This window comes from Ranitomeya variabilis, chromosome 5, assembly GCF_051348905.1.
Source record: "Ranitomeya variabilis isolate aRanVar5 chromosome 5, aRanVar5.hap1, whole genome shotgun sequence".
Classification (NCBI taxonomy): domain Eukaryota; kingdom Metazoa; phylum Chordata; class Amphibia; order Anura; family Dendrobatidae; genus Ranitomeya; species Ranitomeya variabilis.
Genome location: NC_135236.1, coordinates 28,282,859 through 28,300,251, shown reverse-complemented (window position 1 = coordinate 28,300,251; position 17,393 = coordinate 28,282,859). Strand labels below are relative to the sequence as shown.

Here is a 17,393-nt window from a genome sequence, read left to right as displayed (position 1 = left end):
TTTCAAGCTGGTGTTATAAAGTATTCTAATTTACTGGGATAATGACTTTTGGGTTTTCATTGGCTGTAAGCCATAATCATCAACATTAACAGAAATAAACACGCGAAATAGATTGCTCTGTTTGTAATGACTCTATACTGTATAACAGGTGAGTTTCACTTTTTGTATGGAAGAAGTGAAATAAATTAACTTTTTGATGATTGTATTTCTTTGTAAGGAAAGGTTTTAGTCTTGCCACCCTATTCAAAGGACTAGATACTGTACATGAAGGATATGGGACTGTTGTCACATGCTGTAAACAACCAGAACTTGCCAGAAATTCATTCAACTCCTTTTACATTGCTGTAGACCTTTTGGCAGCCTCCTGGGGAAATTTTTCTACTTGTCATTTTAGCACTTTCTGAAGAACATCCATTTCTGGGTAATGTCACTGTTAGGCCAAATGTAAGCTACTTCTTGATGACATTTTCACAGTTCTCCTTGGCTTGTCCACTGCCTGAAAATTTTTTTGTACTCTTGTCCTGACTGATAACTCACAATGAAATCCCTTTGTTGTGTTGTCAGCTGTTTATGGATTATGACATTTGCTTTAAAATTCAACTAAGAAAATGTCTGGTAGAAATCCTAAACCTTCAGTGGGGTGTATCAGAATCACTGTACATGATGACTGCTGTGTACTGACTACTATGTAACATGAGTTTAATGTTATTAATTCTGAACACAATCACATCCCACTTTATCAGGACAGCCCATTGTTCCTACACTTATTTTTATGGTTTAACCTCTTTCTAACATGGTTATTTTTCCTTTTTTTACGTTTGTTTTTTTCTTTCGAAATATGAGGACTTGAAATTCCAACTACGGAAAATGGAAAAAAACGAAAACGCAATTCCACAATTATACTGTAAAAATAACTTGGCAATATGATTCTCCTTGTGAGAACATTTACGGATATACCAAAAAGGTATAATTTTTTTTTTAAATTAAGTGGTGAAAAAAAATGCGGAAGTTTGCAAGAAAAGAAAACCAATAAATTTAAAAAAAAATTATTATATCCCACTTATCTGAGACCCATAACATTTTCAAGTTTTGGTCGATGGAGCTAGATGTATTTTTGTAGTTTTGTGGTGGTCAAATAAAAACAAGAATTCTACTGGTTACATTTTTTTTATTAATATGTCATTTACAAGTTGGATTAATTGATTTTATATTTTGATCAGACTTTTATGGCAGTACCAATACCACATATGTTTATTTTTTTTCAAATGGGGGTGACTTGAACTTTTCCTTTTTTTATATATTTTTTTCCACTTTTCACTATATATGTTAGTCCCCTAAGGGGACTATAACCTGTGATCATTCGATCACGTGTACTATACCTCACAATGCCATTGTACTGCTGTATATAGCAAAATTAGCCATAAACTGATGCTCACAGTAGTACTATGACAGGCACGGGGGTCTTCTGCAGACCACCAATTGTCATGGCAAGCCATCTGCGCACTGCAATCACGTCTTGTGGGTGCTGATCAGTGCTTAGAATGTTGAATCCCCCTCTGCTGGCGCAGTGTAAAGCTCTTTGACAGAGAAAGACAGCCAAATTAAACAGGTTAATAGCTGCAGACAGAGCTCTGCTTCATTCATGACTGTTGGAAGCACATGATGGCTAAAATTTACAGACATAAGGTAGGAAGGTAATGCCAGCTCACTGTTGAAGTAAGTAGAGACCCAGCATGCATGGAACCATGAGCCGACCATTCGTTTTGGCAGTGTAGAAAAAAAGAGGAAGCGTTCCATCTTCTGGTAAAATGTAAAATATAATCTTTATTCCATCGAAGTTAGTTTAAAAAAAATTGTGGACAGGATGGTCAGCAAGCAACGTGTTTCGAACACGGTTGTTCTTTGTCAAGCTTCACTTTAACAACAGTGTTCAAAACGCATTGCTTTCTGACCATCCTGTCCACAATTTTTTTAAAACTAACTTCGATGCAATAAAGATTATATTTCACATTTCACGAGAAGCTGGAACTCTTAGTCTTTAAAAAAAATATATACAGACATCATCTGCTGGCAAGGATGGTGGCTCAGTCCTTGACCCACATCAAAGTCACTAACTGGAATGATTTTCAACAGAATCACATAAAAATCTAATATATAAAGCTGAATGTGTGTATGTATGTATGTGTGTGTGTATGTCCGGGATTGGCATCTGAACCGTCGCAGCTACAGCCACAAAATTTTGCACAGTCACACGTCTGGACCCCGAGAGCGTCATAGGCTATGTTGTGAGGTGAAATTTTAACCCCGCGCTTTCCAATTCACCAAACAATTTTGCCCCTATCTACATAATGGGGAAAAAGTGAAAGGAAAAGAGTTGGAGGCAAATTAACAGCTGCAAGATGTGAACAAGGGGGACTTAAAGAATGAGAGCGATGGCGCCAAAGAGTATATACTGTACAGTTGCTAAGGTGGGGCCCCGACATGGGATAATCACCACACCACCACGGGGATATGAACACACACACAAAATGCGCCACACACTACCATGTGCTCGAACACATATACCACCCTCAGCGCACATTTCACCACACATACACCAACCTCGCCACATAAACGTTGAAACACAAAAGTCGCCGCTCCAAACTCGCCACGCGCAAAACTCTCCACATGCAAAACTCGCCACACGTGCAAAACTCACCTCATCGAAAACTCGCCACACGCAAAACTTGCACACGCGGAAAAATTGCCACATGCACAAAAGTTGCAACACATGCAAAAGTTGCCTCACACAAAACTTGCACATACTCAAAAGGCACCACACATAAAACTCGCCACGAGCAAAACTCGCCATGCGCAAAACTTGCTGCACACAACTTGTTACACTAACCTGTCACATGCAACTCGACACACAAAAAGTTGCTACACGCATGTCGCCACACAAAACTCATCTCACAAAAGTCGATACATGCATGTCGCCACATGCAACTCAACACACACAACTTGACACACAAAACTCGCCCTAAAACACACACAAGTCTGGTATTATCCTTCAAAAATAAAAATCTGATTAATAAGCAGACAAACTACAAGAGCAACAAATGTACCATATAGGAATCCGGCAGCTGTCAGTCACATGACCAGTCTATTATGTGTATGTGTGAGCTAATATATACTGCCAGGGGGTGGGCTTACTGTTGGCTGGAGATTTATCAGGCTGCCAATTTAGCTTTCAAATACTGAGGTAAAAATACTGACCAAATAACATGTGAACGAGGTCTAATACAGGAGGAGATGACATACAGATATATACTATATACAGGAGGAGATGACACACAGTTATATACTATTTACAGGGGAGATGACACACAGGTATATACTATATACAGGAGGAGATGACACACAGATATATACTATATACAGGAGAGATGACACACAGGTATATACTATATAGAGGAGGAGATGACATACAGGTACATACTACATACAGCAGGAGATGACATACAGGTATATACTATATACAGGAGGAGATGACACACAGGTATATACTATATACAGGAGCAGATTACCTACAGGTATATAGTATATACAGTAGGAGATGACATACAGGTATATGCTATGTATAGGAGGAGATGACATACAGGTATATACAGGTCCTTCTCAAAAAATTAGCATATAGTGTTAAATTTCATTATTTACCATAATGTAATGATTACAATTAAACTTTCATATATTATAGATTCATTATCCACCAACTGAAATTTGTCAGGTCTTTTATTGTTTTAATACTGATGATTTTGGCCTACAACTCCTGATAACCCAAAAAACCTGTCTCAATAAATTAGCATATTTCACCCGTCCAATCAAATAAAAGTGTTTTTTAATAACAAACAAAAAAACCATCAAATAATAATGTTCAGTTATGCACTCAATACTTTTTCGGGAATCCTTTGGCAGAAATGACTGCTTCAATGCGGCGTGGCATGGAGGCAATCAGCCTGTGACACTGCTGAGATGTTATGGAGGCCCAGGATGCTTCAATAGCGGCCTTAAGCTCATCCAGAGTGTTGGGTCTTGCGTCTCTCAACTTTCTCTTCACAATATCCCACAGATTCTCTATGGGGTTCAGGTCAGGAGAGTTGGCAGGCCAATTGAGCACAGTAATACCATGGTCAGTAAACCATTTACCAGTGGTTTTGGCACTGTGAGCAGGTGCCAGGTCGTGCTGAAAAATGAAATCTTCATCTCCATAAAGCATTTCAGCCGATGGAAGCATGAAGTGCTCCAAAATCTCCTGATAGCTAGCTGCATTGACCCTGCCCTTGATGAAACACAGTGGACCAACACCAGCAGCTGACATGGCACCCCACACCATCACTGACTGTGGGTACTTGACACTGGACTTCAGGCATTTTGGCATTTCCTTCTCCCCAGTCTTCCTCCAGACTCTGGCACCTTGATTTCCGAATGACATGCAAAATTTGCTTTCATCAGAAAAAAGTACTTGGGACCACTTAGCAACAGTCCAGTGCTGCTTCTCTGTAGCACAGGTCCGGCGCTTCTGCCGCTGTTTATGGTTCAAAAGTGGCTTTACCTGGGGAATGTGGCACCTGTAGCCCATTTCCTGCACACGCCTTTCCACACCAGACTCAGTCCACTGCTTCCTCAGGTTCCCCAAGGTCTGGAATCGGTCCTTCTCCACAATCTTCCTCAGGGTCCGGTCACCTCTTCTCGTTGTACAGCGTTTTCTGCCACATTGTTTCCTTCCAACAGACTTACCATTGAGGTGCCTTGATACAGCACTCTGGGAACAGCCTATTTGTTGAGAAATTTCTTTCTGGGTCTTACCCTCTTGCTTAAGGGTGTCAATGATGGCCTTCTTGACATCTGTCAGGTCGCTAGGTTTACCCATGATGGGGGTTTTGAGTAATGAACCAGGCAGGGAGTTTTTAAAAGCCTCAGGTATCTTTTGCATGTGTTTAGAGTTAATTAGTTGATTCAGAAGATTAGGGTAATAGGTCATTTAGAGAACCTTTTCTTGATATGCTAATTTATTGAGACAGGTTTTTTTGGGTTATCAGGAGTTGTATGCCAAAATCATCAGTATTAAAACAATAAAAGACCTGACAAATTTCAGTTGGTGGATAATGAATCTATAATATATGAAAGTTTAATTGTAATCATTACATTATGGTAAATAATGAAATTTGTGATATAAGAAAATACACCAGCGCTACCTGACTGGAATCACTGTGCTGCAGGAGCCAAGACAGAGGAGCTGGTACTGTCAAGAGGGAAATGCAAACGAATAAAAGAAAATGGATCTGCGCTACAGTGATGTGGAAATGACCAAGGATGTAGATTAGTATATATAGGAATACCCAAGCGGTATTACGCCGTATAGATGCACAGTGTGTCAGCGGGAGGTCCCCCACCACAGCCTATAAACCACCATAAACCAACCTAGATGGATGTAAAATTAAATCGAATCTGAAACAGGGTTATACTCCATCCAAAGAAATACAATGCGGACTCACCGTGATGTAATGAGGACTCGGCGTGCAGAAAAGAATGTGGTCCGGGCTGGGTGGCAGGATTGGGCCGGTGGGTGTGCAGGTAGGCAGGCGGGCGAGCAGGGAAAAGCAGCCGCCAGGTGGCGTGTGTTGTGTGGGCTGCGTAGAGCCAGGGACGGCTCCGGCCGTTAGCGTCCCTGGATACGAGCGGGAGAGAACAGGGGGCGGAGCTCGCTGGCACAGGGCTCAGCGTGTGACGTCACTGAGCTGGAGAAAGGTACGGGGAGACAGAGGGACCAAAAAACCGACGCGTTTCGAAGGGACAACGTCCTTCTTCATCAGGGTTACCTGTCCCTTGTGATGCCCCGATATTTAAACCCCCCACCTGTCAATCACAACACACAACCCGCCCAAATAGCCTGCTAGTGGAAAAATGCTGCAGAAGGAGGACCGACACATTAGAGTCACTAAAATGATGGATGTGACCCATAAAGAAGCTGCGTATATGAAAAGAAAATGTATCTCATAGATGTGCAAGCATATTGGAGACTGTATGGCCAAAAGCTGGCTGAGTGTGGTATACTGGTGTGGTTACCGCAGTACATTCAATTGCCATAATGAACCGACTAGGGAATCTAAAAATAAAAAATATATAAAATTAATCTTTAATAAATAATTAGATAAAATAGAAATAAGATATGCATATGACAAGAGGCAAACAAAAAAAAAAAAAAAAAAAATATAAAAATGAATATAAAATTTGTAAAAGAAGAAGCAGGTGTTAATCCTGCCCTTCTGGGTAAGAATTGGATAAAACCAATAGGAAACCCAAAAAGCAAATGAGGGTATGGTGAGCTATCCCAATATACCTGGAGGAATGGCTTGGGGGGGGGGGGGGATGGGAAGGAAAGGGGAATGGGCTGGAAAAAGGGAGGATTAAAAGGCAAATATTTCGAGCCCATGATTAAGACCCTTAGGGGCCAGACTATTCAAGGAGAAGATCCACTGGGATTCAGCTCTTGACATGGCTTTTATAAGGTTGCCCCCTCTTAAGTTCGGTTTCACCTTTTGGATACCCCAAAATACAATGCCCTTGGTGGATTTGTTATGTTTCTCACAGAAGTGACGAGATAGTGGATGGCCCAGGAACCCCTTCTGAATATTTGTAAAGTGCTCTTTCACCCGGACCATCATAGGCCTCTTTGTGCGACCAACATAGAGTTTTTTACATGGGCACTCAATGGCATATATGACCCTGGAGGTAGAGCATGTAATACTGTCCCTGATGGGATATTCGTTCTTACCGTCCAGATCAAAAAAAGTGGAACGGCATGTTTTTGAAAAAGATGTATGTCGGCACCCATAGCAGAATCCGCAGGGAGTAAAACCTATCCTACTATTAGCAGTGGCCCCTGTTGTTGGTTTGTGTTTGAGTGCCGGTTTCGTGGTGGGGGCTATCATGCTGCCCAAAGATTTTGCCTTTTTGAAGATGAATCTTGGTGCGGGTGGCAAAAGTTCGCCTATTACTTTATCCCCTTGGAGAACAGACCAGTGTTTATGGATAATGGACCTAAATTTGGTATGCCCAGAATGGAATTGGGTAATGAATGGTAGTTGACGGATTTGGTCCTGGATGTTCATTGGTTGGTTAGTGGGTTTCACTCTGTGTAATAGAGCGTCCCTAGGTGTCTCCATGATATCTTTCTTGGCCTGGTCCAATAATACGCTGGGGTACCCCTTGTCGAGAAATTGCTGAGTAAGGAAAGCGGAGTCTTTGTTATAGTCCTCCAAGGTAGTACAATTCTGCCTGATTCTTGTGTATTGTCCCTTGGGGATGTTCGCAAGCCAGACAGGGAGATGGCAGCTGGTCATTCCAATAAAACTGTTGGAGTCTACCTCTTTGCGAAAACATTTAGTAAAAATCTGGTCATTCTTTATGTAGATATTAAGATCCAGAAAATTGATGCTTGTATTGCTGATCGTGGGTGTGAACTCCAAACCAAAGGTGTTATTGTTAAGATTTGATATGAAGAAGTCCAGTTCGATCATGGGGCCATTCCAGATAAAGAGCACGTCGTCGATGAAGCGACGCCAGAAAACCAGGCCGGTGCGGAGATTGCCAGAAGGAAAGATGTGTGACTCCTCCCACTTGGCTACAAACAGGTTAGCGTACGAGGGGGCAAACCGTGTGCCCATGGCCGTGCCACAGATTTGCAGGAAGAAGTCGTTTTCATACCAAAAATAGTTATGCTGAAGAATGAACCGGATGCACTCCTCGATGAAGGTGACCTGGGTGTTTGGGTATACATCCAGGGCTTGTAGATATTGTCCTGCAATTTTGCATCCCATATTCTGATCGGTTACCGTGTATAGTGATTTAATGTCCAGGGTGCATAGGACATAATTAGGTTCCCATTTGACTGTCTCCAGGATGCGGAGAATATGACTCGTATCCTTAAGGTATGCTGGTATAAGTTGCATGCACTTCTGTAGGTGCATGTCCACATACCGGGACAGGTTAGATGTTAGGCTGTTGATCCCTGAAATAATAGGCCTGCCCGGGGGACATGTTGTGCTTTTATGCATTTTCGGAATATGATAGAAAATAGCCAGGCTAGGGTCCTTATTGAGTACAAAACTGAATTCCTTTTTGTTCAATATACCTAAGGATTGACCTTTAAGGCACAGGGATTTGAGTTTGTGGCTAAATTGTAATGTGGGGTCACTGATAAGTTTCTTGTAGGTGGTCGTATCACTAAGCAAACGAATTGATTCCTCATGGTATGTGACTCGATCCAGAATAACGATGCCTCCTCCCTTGTCCGCAGGACGAATGATGATGTTATTATTATTCTGTAAGTCTTTAATTGCTTTCTTTTCGGCATTGGTTAGGTTACCAGGGTTGAATCTGGACCTAGCCCTTTTTAGTTTTCTGATGTCGTTTGTGACTAGTCTGTCAAAGGTTAGGAATGCCTCCGATTGTTCGTGTATGGGGTTGAATGAGGATGGATTGGCCAATGTGGTATGGATGTAGGTATCCGGATTAGGGTTGCTGTCTGCTATGACTGATTTGTCTTTTTTCAGAAAGAATTTCTTAAGCGTAAGATTCCGTAAAAATTATTTCATACTTATGTATAGAAGAAATGGTTTTCCCATGGAAGTGGGTGCATACTTCAACCCTTTCTGTAGGAGGGATATTTCATGGTTAGTTAGTTTGTAAGAGCTTAGATTAAATATTTTTTGTGGGTTCTCAATCCTTGGATTCATTTTAGTTTTGGCGAGTTTCCTCCCCCTCCTGCCCCTCTTAGTTTTGTAGATCTTACCCGGAAAAAATCCTGGTTCAGTGGTGGACGGGCTTTAGTTTTGATGGGGTGCTTTGATGCTATACTGGTGTTCTTACTTGTGTTAGTTTTGGGTATGGTGGGCCTGTATTTATTCCTGGTAATGGTGTTGTCATTAGGTCCCAGAGATGGATTGATGGGTGTACTCCCACTAGATATTGCGGACGGGCCCCCAGATTGTTTCACCTTTGATCTAAATTGTGTAGATGTGACTCGGTGGGTAGCCTGTTGGGAGGTGCATGGGTAGCAGTTGTTTTGCAAAGTACCAGGATTAATGTCTGCTTCACTTGATAGTAATGGAGAAAATCTGTTAGAAGTATGTAGGGGGATAATAGACCGTGGTTGAATCGCTTCATGCACACTAGAATCCTCGTGGATAGGTGTGCTGGGGTATATTGAAACCTCCAGGGTGTTGTCCGGAATATGAATCATGGCCTCTGATGCCTCCGAGGTGAGCTTATGTCTAGTTGACACTGGTGTGTATTGTGTTGAATTGGAATCCGCATATGTGGAAAATACCAATGAGATGTCTTCCAAATTTTGCTCAGTAGTTAAATTGTATTCATCTATGACTACAAGTTCATCAATTTTTTGTGTGTCATTATTGAAACTGTCAGTGAGACATGGCCCAGAATGGTGGTGCATGTACAGTTCCTCCGGAACACCATCCCTTTGGAATTTCCTGATTTTCTTATCAATGATCTCTCTTTCCTTTTCCTTAAGTCTGTATAAAATGTTGTCGGCTAGGACATGTGTGTCCTCGGTAAGGGTGCAGGTGTTTAGTTGCTCAAACGTTCGTTCAATAAGTCGGCTGGTCTTATCTATATTAGATAGCCGTTTATCTATCACAAACTGAAGAATTTTTAGAGAGAAGGAGTTTAGCATATTGTCCCATTCACCCAATGTAGTGGGATCACCAAAGTCCCCTGCCAGTGTTTTCTGAATGGCAAGGCCTTTGGGGACTATGTGGGCCTGAGCATACTTCTCAAGGGAGGCCACCTCCCACATGTCCCGCATCTCAGAAAATAGAAGTTTCTCCATGGATTTCAATAGGTCCCTAGTCCTAAGGGAATCCGTGCCTGGAGGACCCTTAAGTGAAAATTTCTCCTTAATAAATAGTATCCTGTGATCCCTATCTGCACGTAGGGCATGGACAGCCATGAAGGAGCTGCTGAAGTGTATGAGCCCCTAAAGTAGACAAAATGTGATATAAGAAAATACACCAGCGCTACCTGACTGGAATCACTGTGCTGCAGGAGCCAAGACAGAGGAGCTGGTACTGTCAAGAGGGAAATGCAAACGAATAAAAGAAAATGGATCTGCGCTACAGTGATGTGGAAATGACCAAGGATGTAGATTAGTATATATAGGAATACCCAAGCGGTATTACGCCGTATAGATGCACAGTGTGTCAGCGGGAGGTCCCCCACCACAGCCTATAAACCACCATAAACCAACCTAGATGGATGTAAAATTAAATCGAATCTGAAACAGGGTTATACTCCATCCAAAGAAATACAATGCGGACTCACCGTGATGTAATGAGGACTCGGCGTGCAGAAAAGAATGTGGTCCGGGCTGGGTGGCAGGATTGGGCCGGTGGGTGTGCAGGTAGGCAGGCGGGCGAGCAGGGAAAAGCAGCCGCCAGGTGGCGTGTGTTGTGTGGGCTGCGTAGAGCCAGGGACGGCTCCGGCCGGTAGCGTCCCTGGATACGAGCGGGAGAGAACAGGGGGCGGAGCTCGCTGGCACAGGGCTCAGCGTGTGACGTCACTGAGCTGGAGAAAGGTACGGGGAGACAGAGGGACCAAAAAACCGACGCGTTTCGAAGGGACAACGTCCTTCTTCATCAGGGTTATCTGTCCCTTGTGATGCCCCGATATTTAAACCCCCCACCTGTCAATCACAACACACAACCCGCCCAAATAGCCTGCTAGTGGAAAAATGCTGCAGAAGGAGGACCGACACATTAGAGTCACTAAAATGATGGATGTGACCCATAAAGAAGCTGCGTATATGAAAAGAAAATGTATCTCATAGATGTGCAAGCATATTGGAGACTGTATGGCCAAAAGCTGGCTGAGTGTGGTATACTGGTGTGGTTACCGCAGTACATTCAATTGCCATAATGAACCGACTAGGGAATCTAAAAATAAAAAATATATAAAATTAATCTTTAATAAATAATTAGATAAAATAGAAATAAGATATGCATATGACAAGAGGCAAACACAAAAAAAAAAAAAAAATATAAAAATGAATATAAAATTTGTAAAAGAAGAAGCAGGTGTTAATCCTGCCCTTCTGGGTAAGAATTGGATAAAACCAATAGGAAACCCAAAAAGCAAATGAGGGTATGGTGAGCTATCCCAATATACCTGGAGGAATGGCTTAGGGGGGGGGGGGGATGGGAAGGAAAGGGGAATGGGCTGGAAAAAGGGAGGATTAAAAGGCAAATATTTCGAGCCCATGATTAAGACCCTTAGGGGCCAGACTATTCAAGGAGAAGATCCACTGGGATTCAGCTCTTGACATGGCTTTTATAAGGTTGCCCCCTCTTAAGTTCGGTTTCACCTTTTGGATACCCCAAAATACAATGCCCTTGGTGGATTTGTTATGTTTCTCACAGAAGTGACGAGATAGTGGATGGCCCAGGAACCCCTTCTGAATATACGCTAACCTGTTTGTAGCCAAGTGGGAGGAGTCACACATCTTTCCTTCTGGCAATCTCCGCACCGGCCTGGTTTTCTGGCGTCGCTTCATCGACGACGTGCTCTTTATCTGGAATGGCCCCATGATCGAACTGGACTTCTTCATATCAAATCTTAACAATAACACCTTTGGTTTGGAGTTCACACCCACGATCAGCAATACAAGCATCAATTTTCTGGATCTTAATATCTACATAAAGAATGACCAGATTTTTACTAAATGTTTTCGCAAAGAGGTAGACTCCAACAGTTTTATTGGAATGACCAGCTGCCATCTCCCTGTCTGGCTTGCGAACATCCCCAAGGGACAATACACAAGAATCAGGCAGAATTGTACTACCTTGGAGGACTATAACAAAGACTCCGCTTTCCTTACTCAGCAATTTCTCGACAAGGGGTACCCCAGCGTATTATTGGACCAGGCCAAGAAAGATATCATGGAGACACCTAGGGACGCTCTATTACACAGAGTGAAACCCACTAACCAACCAATGAACATCCAGGACCAAATCCATCAACTACCATTCATTACCCAATTCCATTCTGGGCATACCAAATTTAGGTCCATTATCCATAAACACTGGTCTGTTCTCCAAGGGGATAAAGTAATAGGCGAACTTTTGCCACCCGCACCAAGATTCATCTTCAAAAAGGCAAAATCTTTGGGCAGCATGATAGCCCCCACCACGAAACCGGCACTCAAACACAAACCAACAACAGGGGCCACTGCTAATAGTAGGATAGGTTTTACTCCCTGCGGATTCTGCTATGGGTGCCGACATACATCTTTTTCAAAAACATGCCGTTCCACTTTTTTTGATCTGGACGGTAAGAACGAATATCCCATCAGGGACAGTATTACATGCTCTACCTCCAGGGTCATATATGCCATTGAGTGCCCATGTAAAAAACTCTATGTTGGTCGCACAAAGAGGCCTATGATGGTCCGGGTGAAAGAGCACTTTACAAATATTCAGAAGGGGTTCCTGGGCCATCCACTATCTCGTCACTTCTGTGAGAAACATAACAAATCCACCAAGGGCATTGTATTTTGGGGTATCCAAAAGGTGAAACCGAACTTAAGAGGGGGCAACCTTATAAAAGCCATGTCAAGAGCTGAATCCCAGTGGATCTTCTCCTTGAATAGTCTGGCCCCTAAGGGTCTTAATCATGGGCTCGAAATATTTGCCTTTTAATCCTCCCTTTTTCCAGCCCATTCCCCTTTCCTTCGCATCCCCCCCCCCCCCCTAAGCCATTCCTCCAGGTATATTGGGATAGCTCACCATACCCTCATTTGCTTTTTGGGTTTCCTATTGGTTTTATCCAATTCTTACCCAGAAGGGCAGGATTAACACCTGCTTCTTCTTTTACAAATTTTATATTCATTTTTATATATATATATATATATATATATATTTTTTTTTTTTTTTGTGTTTGCCTCTTGTCATATGCATATCTTATTTCTATTTTATCTAATTATTTATTAAAGATTAATTTTATATATTTTTTATTTTTAGATTCCCTAGTCGGTTCATTATGGCAATTGAATGTACTGCGGTAACCACACCAGTATACCACACTCAGCCAGCTTTTGGCCATACAGTCTCCAATATGCTTGCACATCTATGAGATACATTTTCTTTTCATATACGCAGCTTCTTTATGGGTCACATCCATCATTTTAGTGACTCTAATGTGTCGGTCCTCCTTCTGCAGCATTTTTCCACTAGCAGGCTATTTGGGCGGGTTGTGTGTTGTGATTGACAGGTGGGGGGTTTAAATATCGGGGCATCACAAGGGACAGGTAACCCTGATGAAGAAGGACGTTGTCCCTTCGAAACGCGTCGGTTTTTTGGTCCCTCTGTCTCCCCGTACCTTTCTCCAGCTCAGTGACGTCACACGCTGAGCCCTGTGCCAGCGAGCTCCGCCCCCTGTTCTCTCCCGCTCGTATCCAGGGACACTACCGGCCGGAGCCGTCCCTAGCTCTACGCAGCCCACACAACACACGCCACCTGGCGGCTGCTTTTCCCTGCTCGCCCGCCTGCCTACCTGCACACCCACCGGCCCAATCCTGCCACCCAGCCCGGACCACATTCTTTTCTGCACGCCGAGTCCTCATTACATCACGGTGAGTCCGCATTGTATTTCTTTGGATGGAGTATAACCCTGTTTCAGATTCGATTTAATTTTACATCCATCTAGGTTGGTTTATGGTGGTTTATAGGCTGTGGTGGGGGACCTCCCGCTGACACACTGTGCATCTATACGGCGTAATACCGCTTGGGTATTCCTATATATACTAATCTACATCCTTGGTCATTTCCACATCACTGTAGCGCGGATCCATTTTCAAATAATGAAATTTAACACTATATGCTAATTTTTTGAGAAGGACCTGTACTATATACAGGAGGAGATGACACACAGATATATACTATATATAGGTGAGATGACACACAGGTATATACTATATACAGGAGGAGATTACATACAGGTATATACTATATATAGGAGGAGATGACATACAGGTATATACTATATACAGGGGACATGACACACAGCAGGTATATACTATATACAGGGGAGATGACATACAGGTATATACTATATACAGGAGATGACATACAGGTGTATACTATATATAAGGGAGATGACAAACATGTATATACTGAGGTGAAAATGAGAGGTGCGAGTGCAAAATAAGAGGAGTGAGGGAAAATAGTGGAGTGATCGGAAAATGACAGATGTGAGGTCGAAATGACAAGTGTTAGGGGGGAATGACAGGAGTGAGGGGGAAAATAAGAGGAGTGAGGGGGAAAATGAGAGGTGTGAGGGAGAAAATGAGAGATGTGAGGGGGAAATGAAAGATGTGATGGGGAAAATGAGAGGCGTGATGGGAAAATAAGAGAAGTGAGGTGCTATAACTAACCACAGATATTTACTATGCCCAGGCAACGCCGGGCTCTTCAGCTAGTAAATAGATATAATCAGTATTTACCTCAGCTTCTGAAGGTTATGTAGGGCTGGTGCAAATCTTGCAAATCCTTCAGCATCTAAGGAACATCTGAAGAAATCAAGTTCTTCTATGTTTTTGCAGGCTTTTAAAATAAATGCTAACACTGTGCAGTCTTCAGATGACATGTCAACATCAGAAAGGTCTAATCTTCTTTGAAACTTTAGTAATTCTAGAACTACATCTGCATTCCTGGCTTCATATACATAGTAGAATATCCTGAGAAGACGTCTCTTGTTCTTACTTTCTATCAGATTCTCGACTTCTGGAATGAGGTTCTTCAGCCAAGTGATAACATCTTTGGAGGCCTGAGCTGCTTTTTCATCCAGGTACCCAGTTAGGATTGATCTGGTGGAGCTGTCCGATAGACCACACAGGAAACGGAGGAATATTTCACCACGTCCATCAGAGTAGGACTTGGCTTCTTCCAGTGATCTCTTTAACTTCTCAGCAGAATAATCATTATAATGCACCAAGGCGGAGAAGAATTCCTGAACTATGGGATGAATAAAGGAATAGGTCTCAGGTTCCTCAGATTTTATCAGAAAACTAGACAAAAGCTCTGATTTACTGTCCACATGGAAAGAGTCGAGATCTCTGTCATCAAAAGTAGTTCTGAGATTCATTACTCCATGTTCTGCCATCCATCCGATGGACTGCAGGATCTTCTGAGCATCATCTTTGTGCAGGCTGTGATTGGACACAGTGATGGTGACATATATTGTAAATACTTGTGTGACAGTTTTGGGTAATAATGGCTCCGGCTGATCACTACTTGTGGGTTGGAAGCTCTTCGATAATACTGTACAGATGATCCAGAGGTAGAAGGAGAGATAACCCAATGTGTACAATGCCTCATTCTGCTTCACATAATTGAAAGCCTTTTCTGCCAGTTCATGGATGGGGAAGATTTCTTCAAAGTACTTCCATCGTTCTTCTGGAAAAAATCCAACAATTTCTACTATTCTTTGAAAAACATTACAATCAAAATATGCCAGTCTGGTTGGGCGACTTGTCATTAGAATAGAACAACCATTAAGAAGAGACTTTCTCAACAAACTCAGGACAATCTGACCAGAATTTCCAGACTGTTTAGGATTAAAGTAAAAGTCACATGATGAAAAGTCCATTTTATGTGTGCTTTCATCTAAACCATCAAATATAAAGAGGATTTTCTTTGGATCTTGTAAGATGTTCTCAAGCTGCTCTTCCAGATATGGATACTGATGAAGGATCAGGGTCTCCAGACTAACGTCATCCAGTCTATTGAGTTCCCGGAATTTGAAGAAAAATACAAAAGAGAATTTTTGATAGAGGTCACCCTTCACCCAGTCATAGACAATCTTCTCCATCAGCATGGTCTTCCCTACACCTGGCACTCCACTCACCATCACCATGTGTGGCACCAGTCTAGAATGGTGGCACCAATGAAAAATCCTGTTGAATTTAATGTGTTTTAATATTTTATGGGTTTTCTTCAAATATTGCTCATGTTTTACTCCAACCTCTATAAATTCATTTTCAGACCAATTCTTAAAGTGATTAGCGGAGACAAGGATGAGGTTTGTATAACATGTGCAAAAGGAAAAATTTTCATCTCCTTGGGTATAACTTAGAGGAATCTTCTCTAGAAGTTTCTTAGCCTTTTCAAGTAAATGATCCTTGTGAATGACCTGTATCTCTATAAGAAAATAAAGGTCTAGATAAGAACTATGAACTGTTTTCTGCAGCCTCGATAAGAGTAAATATATGTTTAACTTTTTAGGAACTAATCATCATTGATGTGAAGAAAAGAATGCATTCATCAAGACTATCATAAAATGTGTAAAGTTATAGTACTGAAAAAAGGGGCCAAATTATGGCAATCAAAGAGATTTGGGGCATTTACATTTATCCCTCTCACACACAAAGCTCACAACACTATATCTCCTCCCTCATCTCGGTCTACCAAGTTGGCGATCCCTTAGACATTTCTGTCCTCTTTGCAAATTTTCCAAATTTAATGGTGGCCCATATGAAAATAAATTTCTAGCATTTTTTTGGGCTGCAACCCCACAACTATATGCTAATTGGACATTTGCAGTGGGGATTATGATCTTTTGGGTCTTTGCACATCATTTAGGGATAGATAAGAAGTCAGAAATTCATCAATATTGGAATGTGGATATTCCATATGAGAAGAAGAGAATACGCAAAACAAGGCAATAAAATTCCAAGTCTTTATTCCATTAGATTAAACATATAGCCATCCATAGCGCATAGGAAAACCATGTTTTTTTCACAGTCTACGACCAAGAGTTTCGGCCACAGATGTCAGAAAAGGACATGGTTTTACTATGCACTATGGATGTCCATATTTTTAACCTAACGAAACAAAGATTTGGAATCTTACTTCCTTCTTTTGCAGATCCTCTTCTTCTCACATGTATTACTGATGGTCAACAGTCAATGGATCAACGCATATTCCGTAAGAGCAGCCAATTCATTCATCACACGGTGAGGCTTTCTCTCCATTTTTTTTCCGAATATTCCATTCTACAGCAGAATTTTCTGCATGCTTATGACCCGGTTTCGCTTTGTAGAATTTCTAAAGTTTTTGAATTATAATCAAAATGCTCAATGTCCACCTAAGATAATCAGTCATTTGACCGTTGTACCAGGGTAACACGTCCCCAATAAAATTCCACAAAATGCAAAGTAAGGAGGGTCCATATTAAGTCACAGTCTGTTTATTAGTCTGACACCGACCCTAACAAACCCAACCCTTGCTTATTGAGTACGGCACATTGAATAATTGTTAATTTAATTTTCCTTACTTCCC

The 17,393-nt window shown here is 41.9% G+C and overlaps 1 protein-coding gene across 1 annotated transcript in view; it reads right to left on the bottom strand.

Annotated features, from left to right (window-relative positions):
* LOC143773356 (uncharacterized) overlaps positions 1–17,393 on the bottom strand; it is a 152,529-nt gene that overhangs the window by 94,492 nt on the left and 40,644 nt on the right. Inside the window, exons 7-13 of the mRNA XM_077260832.1 lie at positions 14,558–16,253; positions 11,529–11,672; positions 10,955–10,994; positions 8,834–10,039; positions 7,038–8,603; positions 5,235–5,281; positions 1,437–1,577 (exon numbers count right to left, since the gene is read on the bottom strand). Coding sequence (XP_077116947.1) covers positions 1,437–1,577; positions 5,235–5,281; positions 7,038–8,603; positions 8,834–10,039; positions 10,955–10,994; positions 11,529–11,672; positions 14,558–16,253 — 4,840 coding nt within the window. The remainder of the gene's footprint in view (positions 1–1,436; positions 1,578–5,234; positions 5,282–7,037; positions 8,604–8,833; positions 10,040–10,954; positions 10,995–11,528; positions 11,673–14,557; positions 16,254–17,393) is intronic.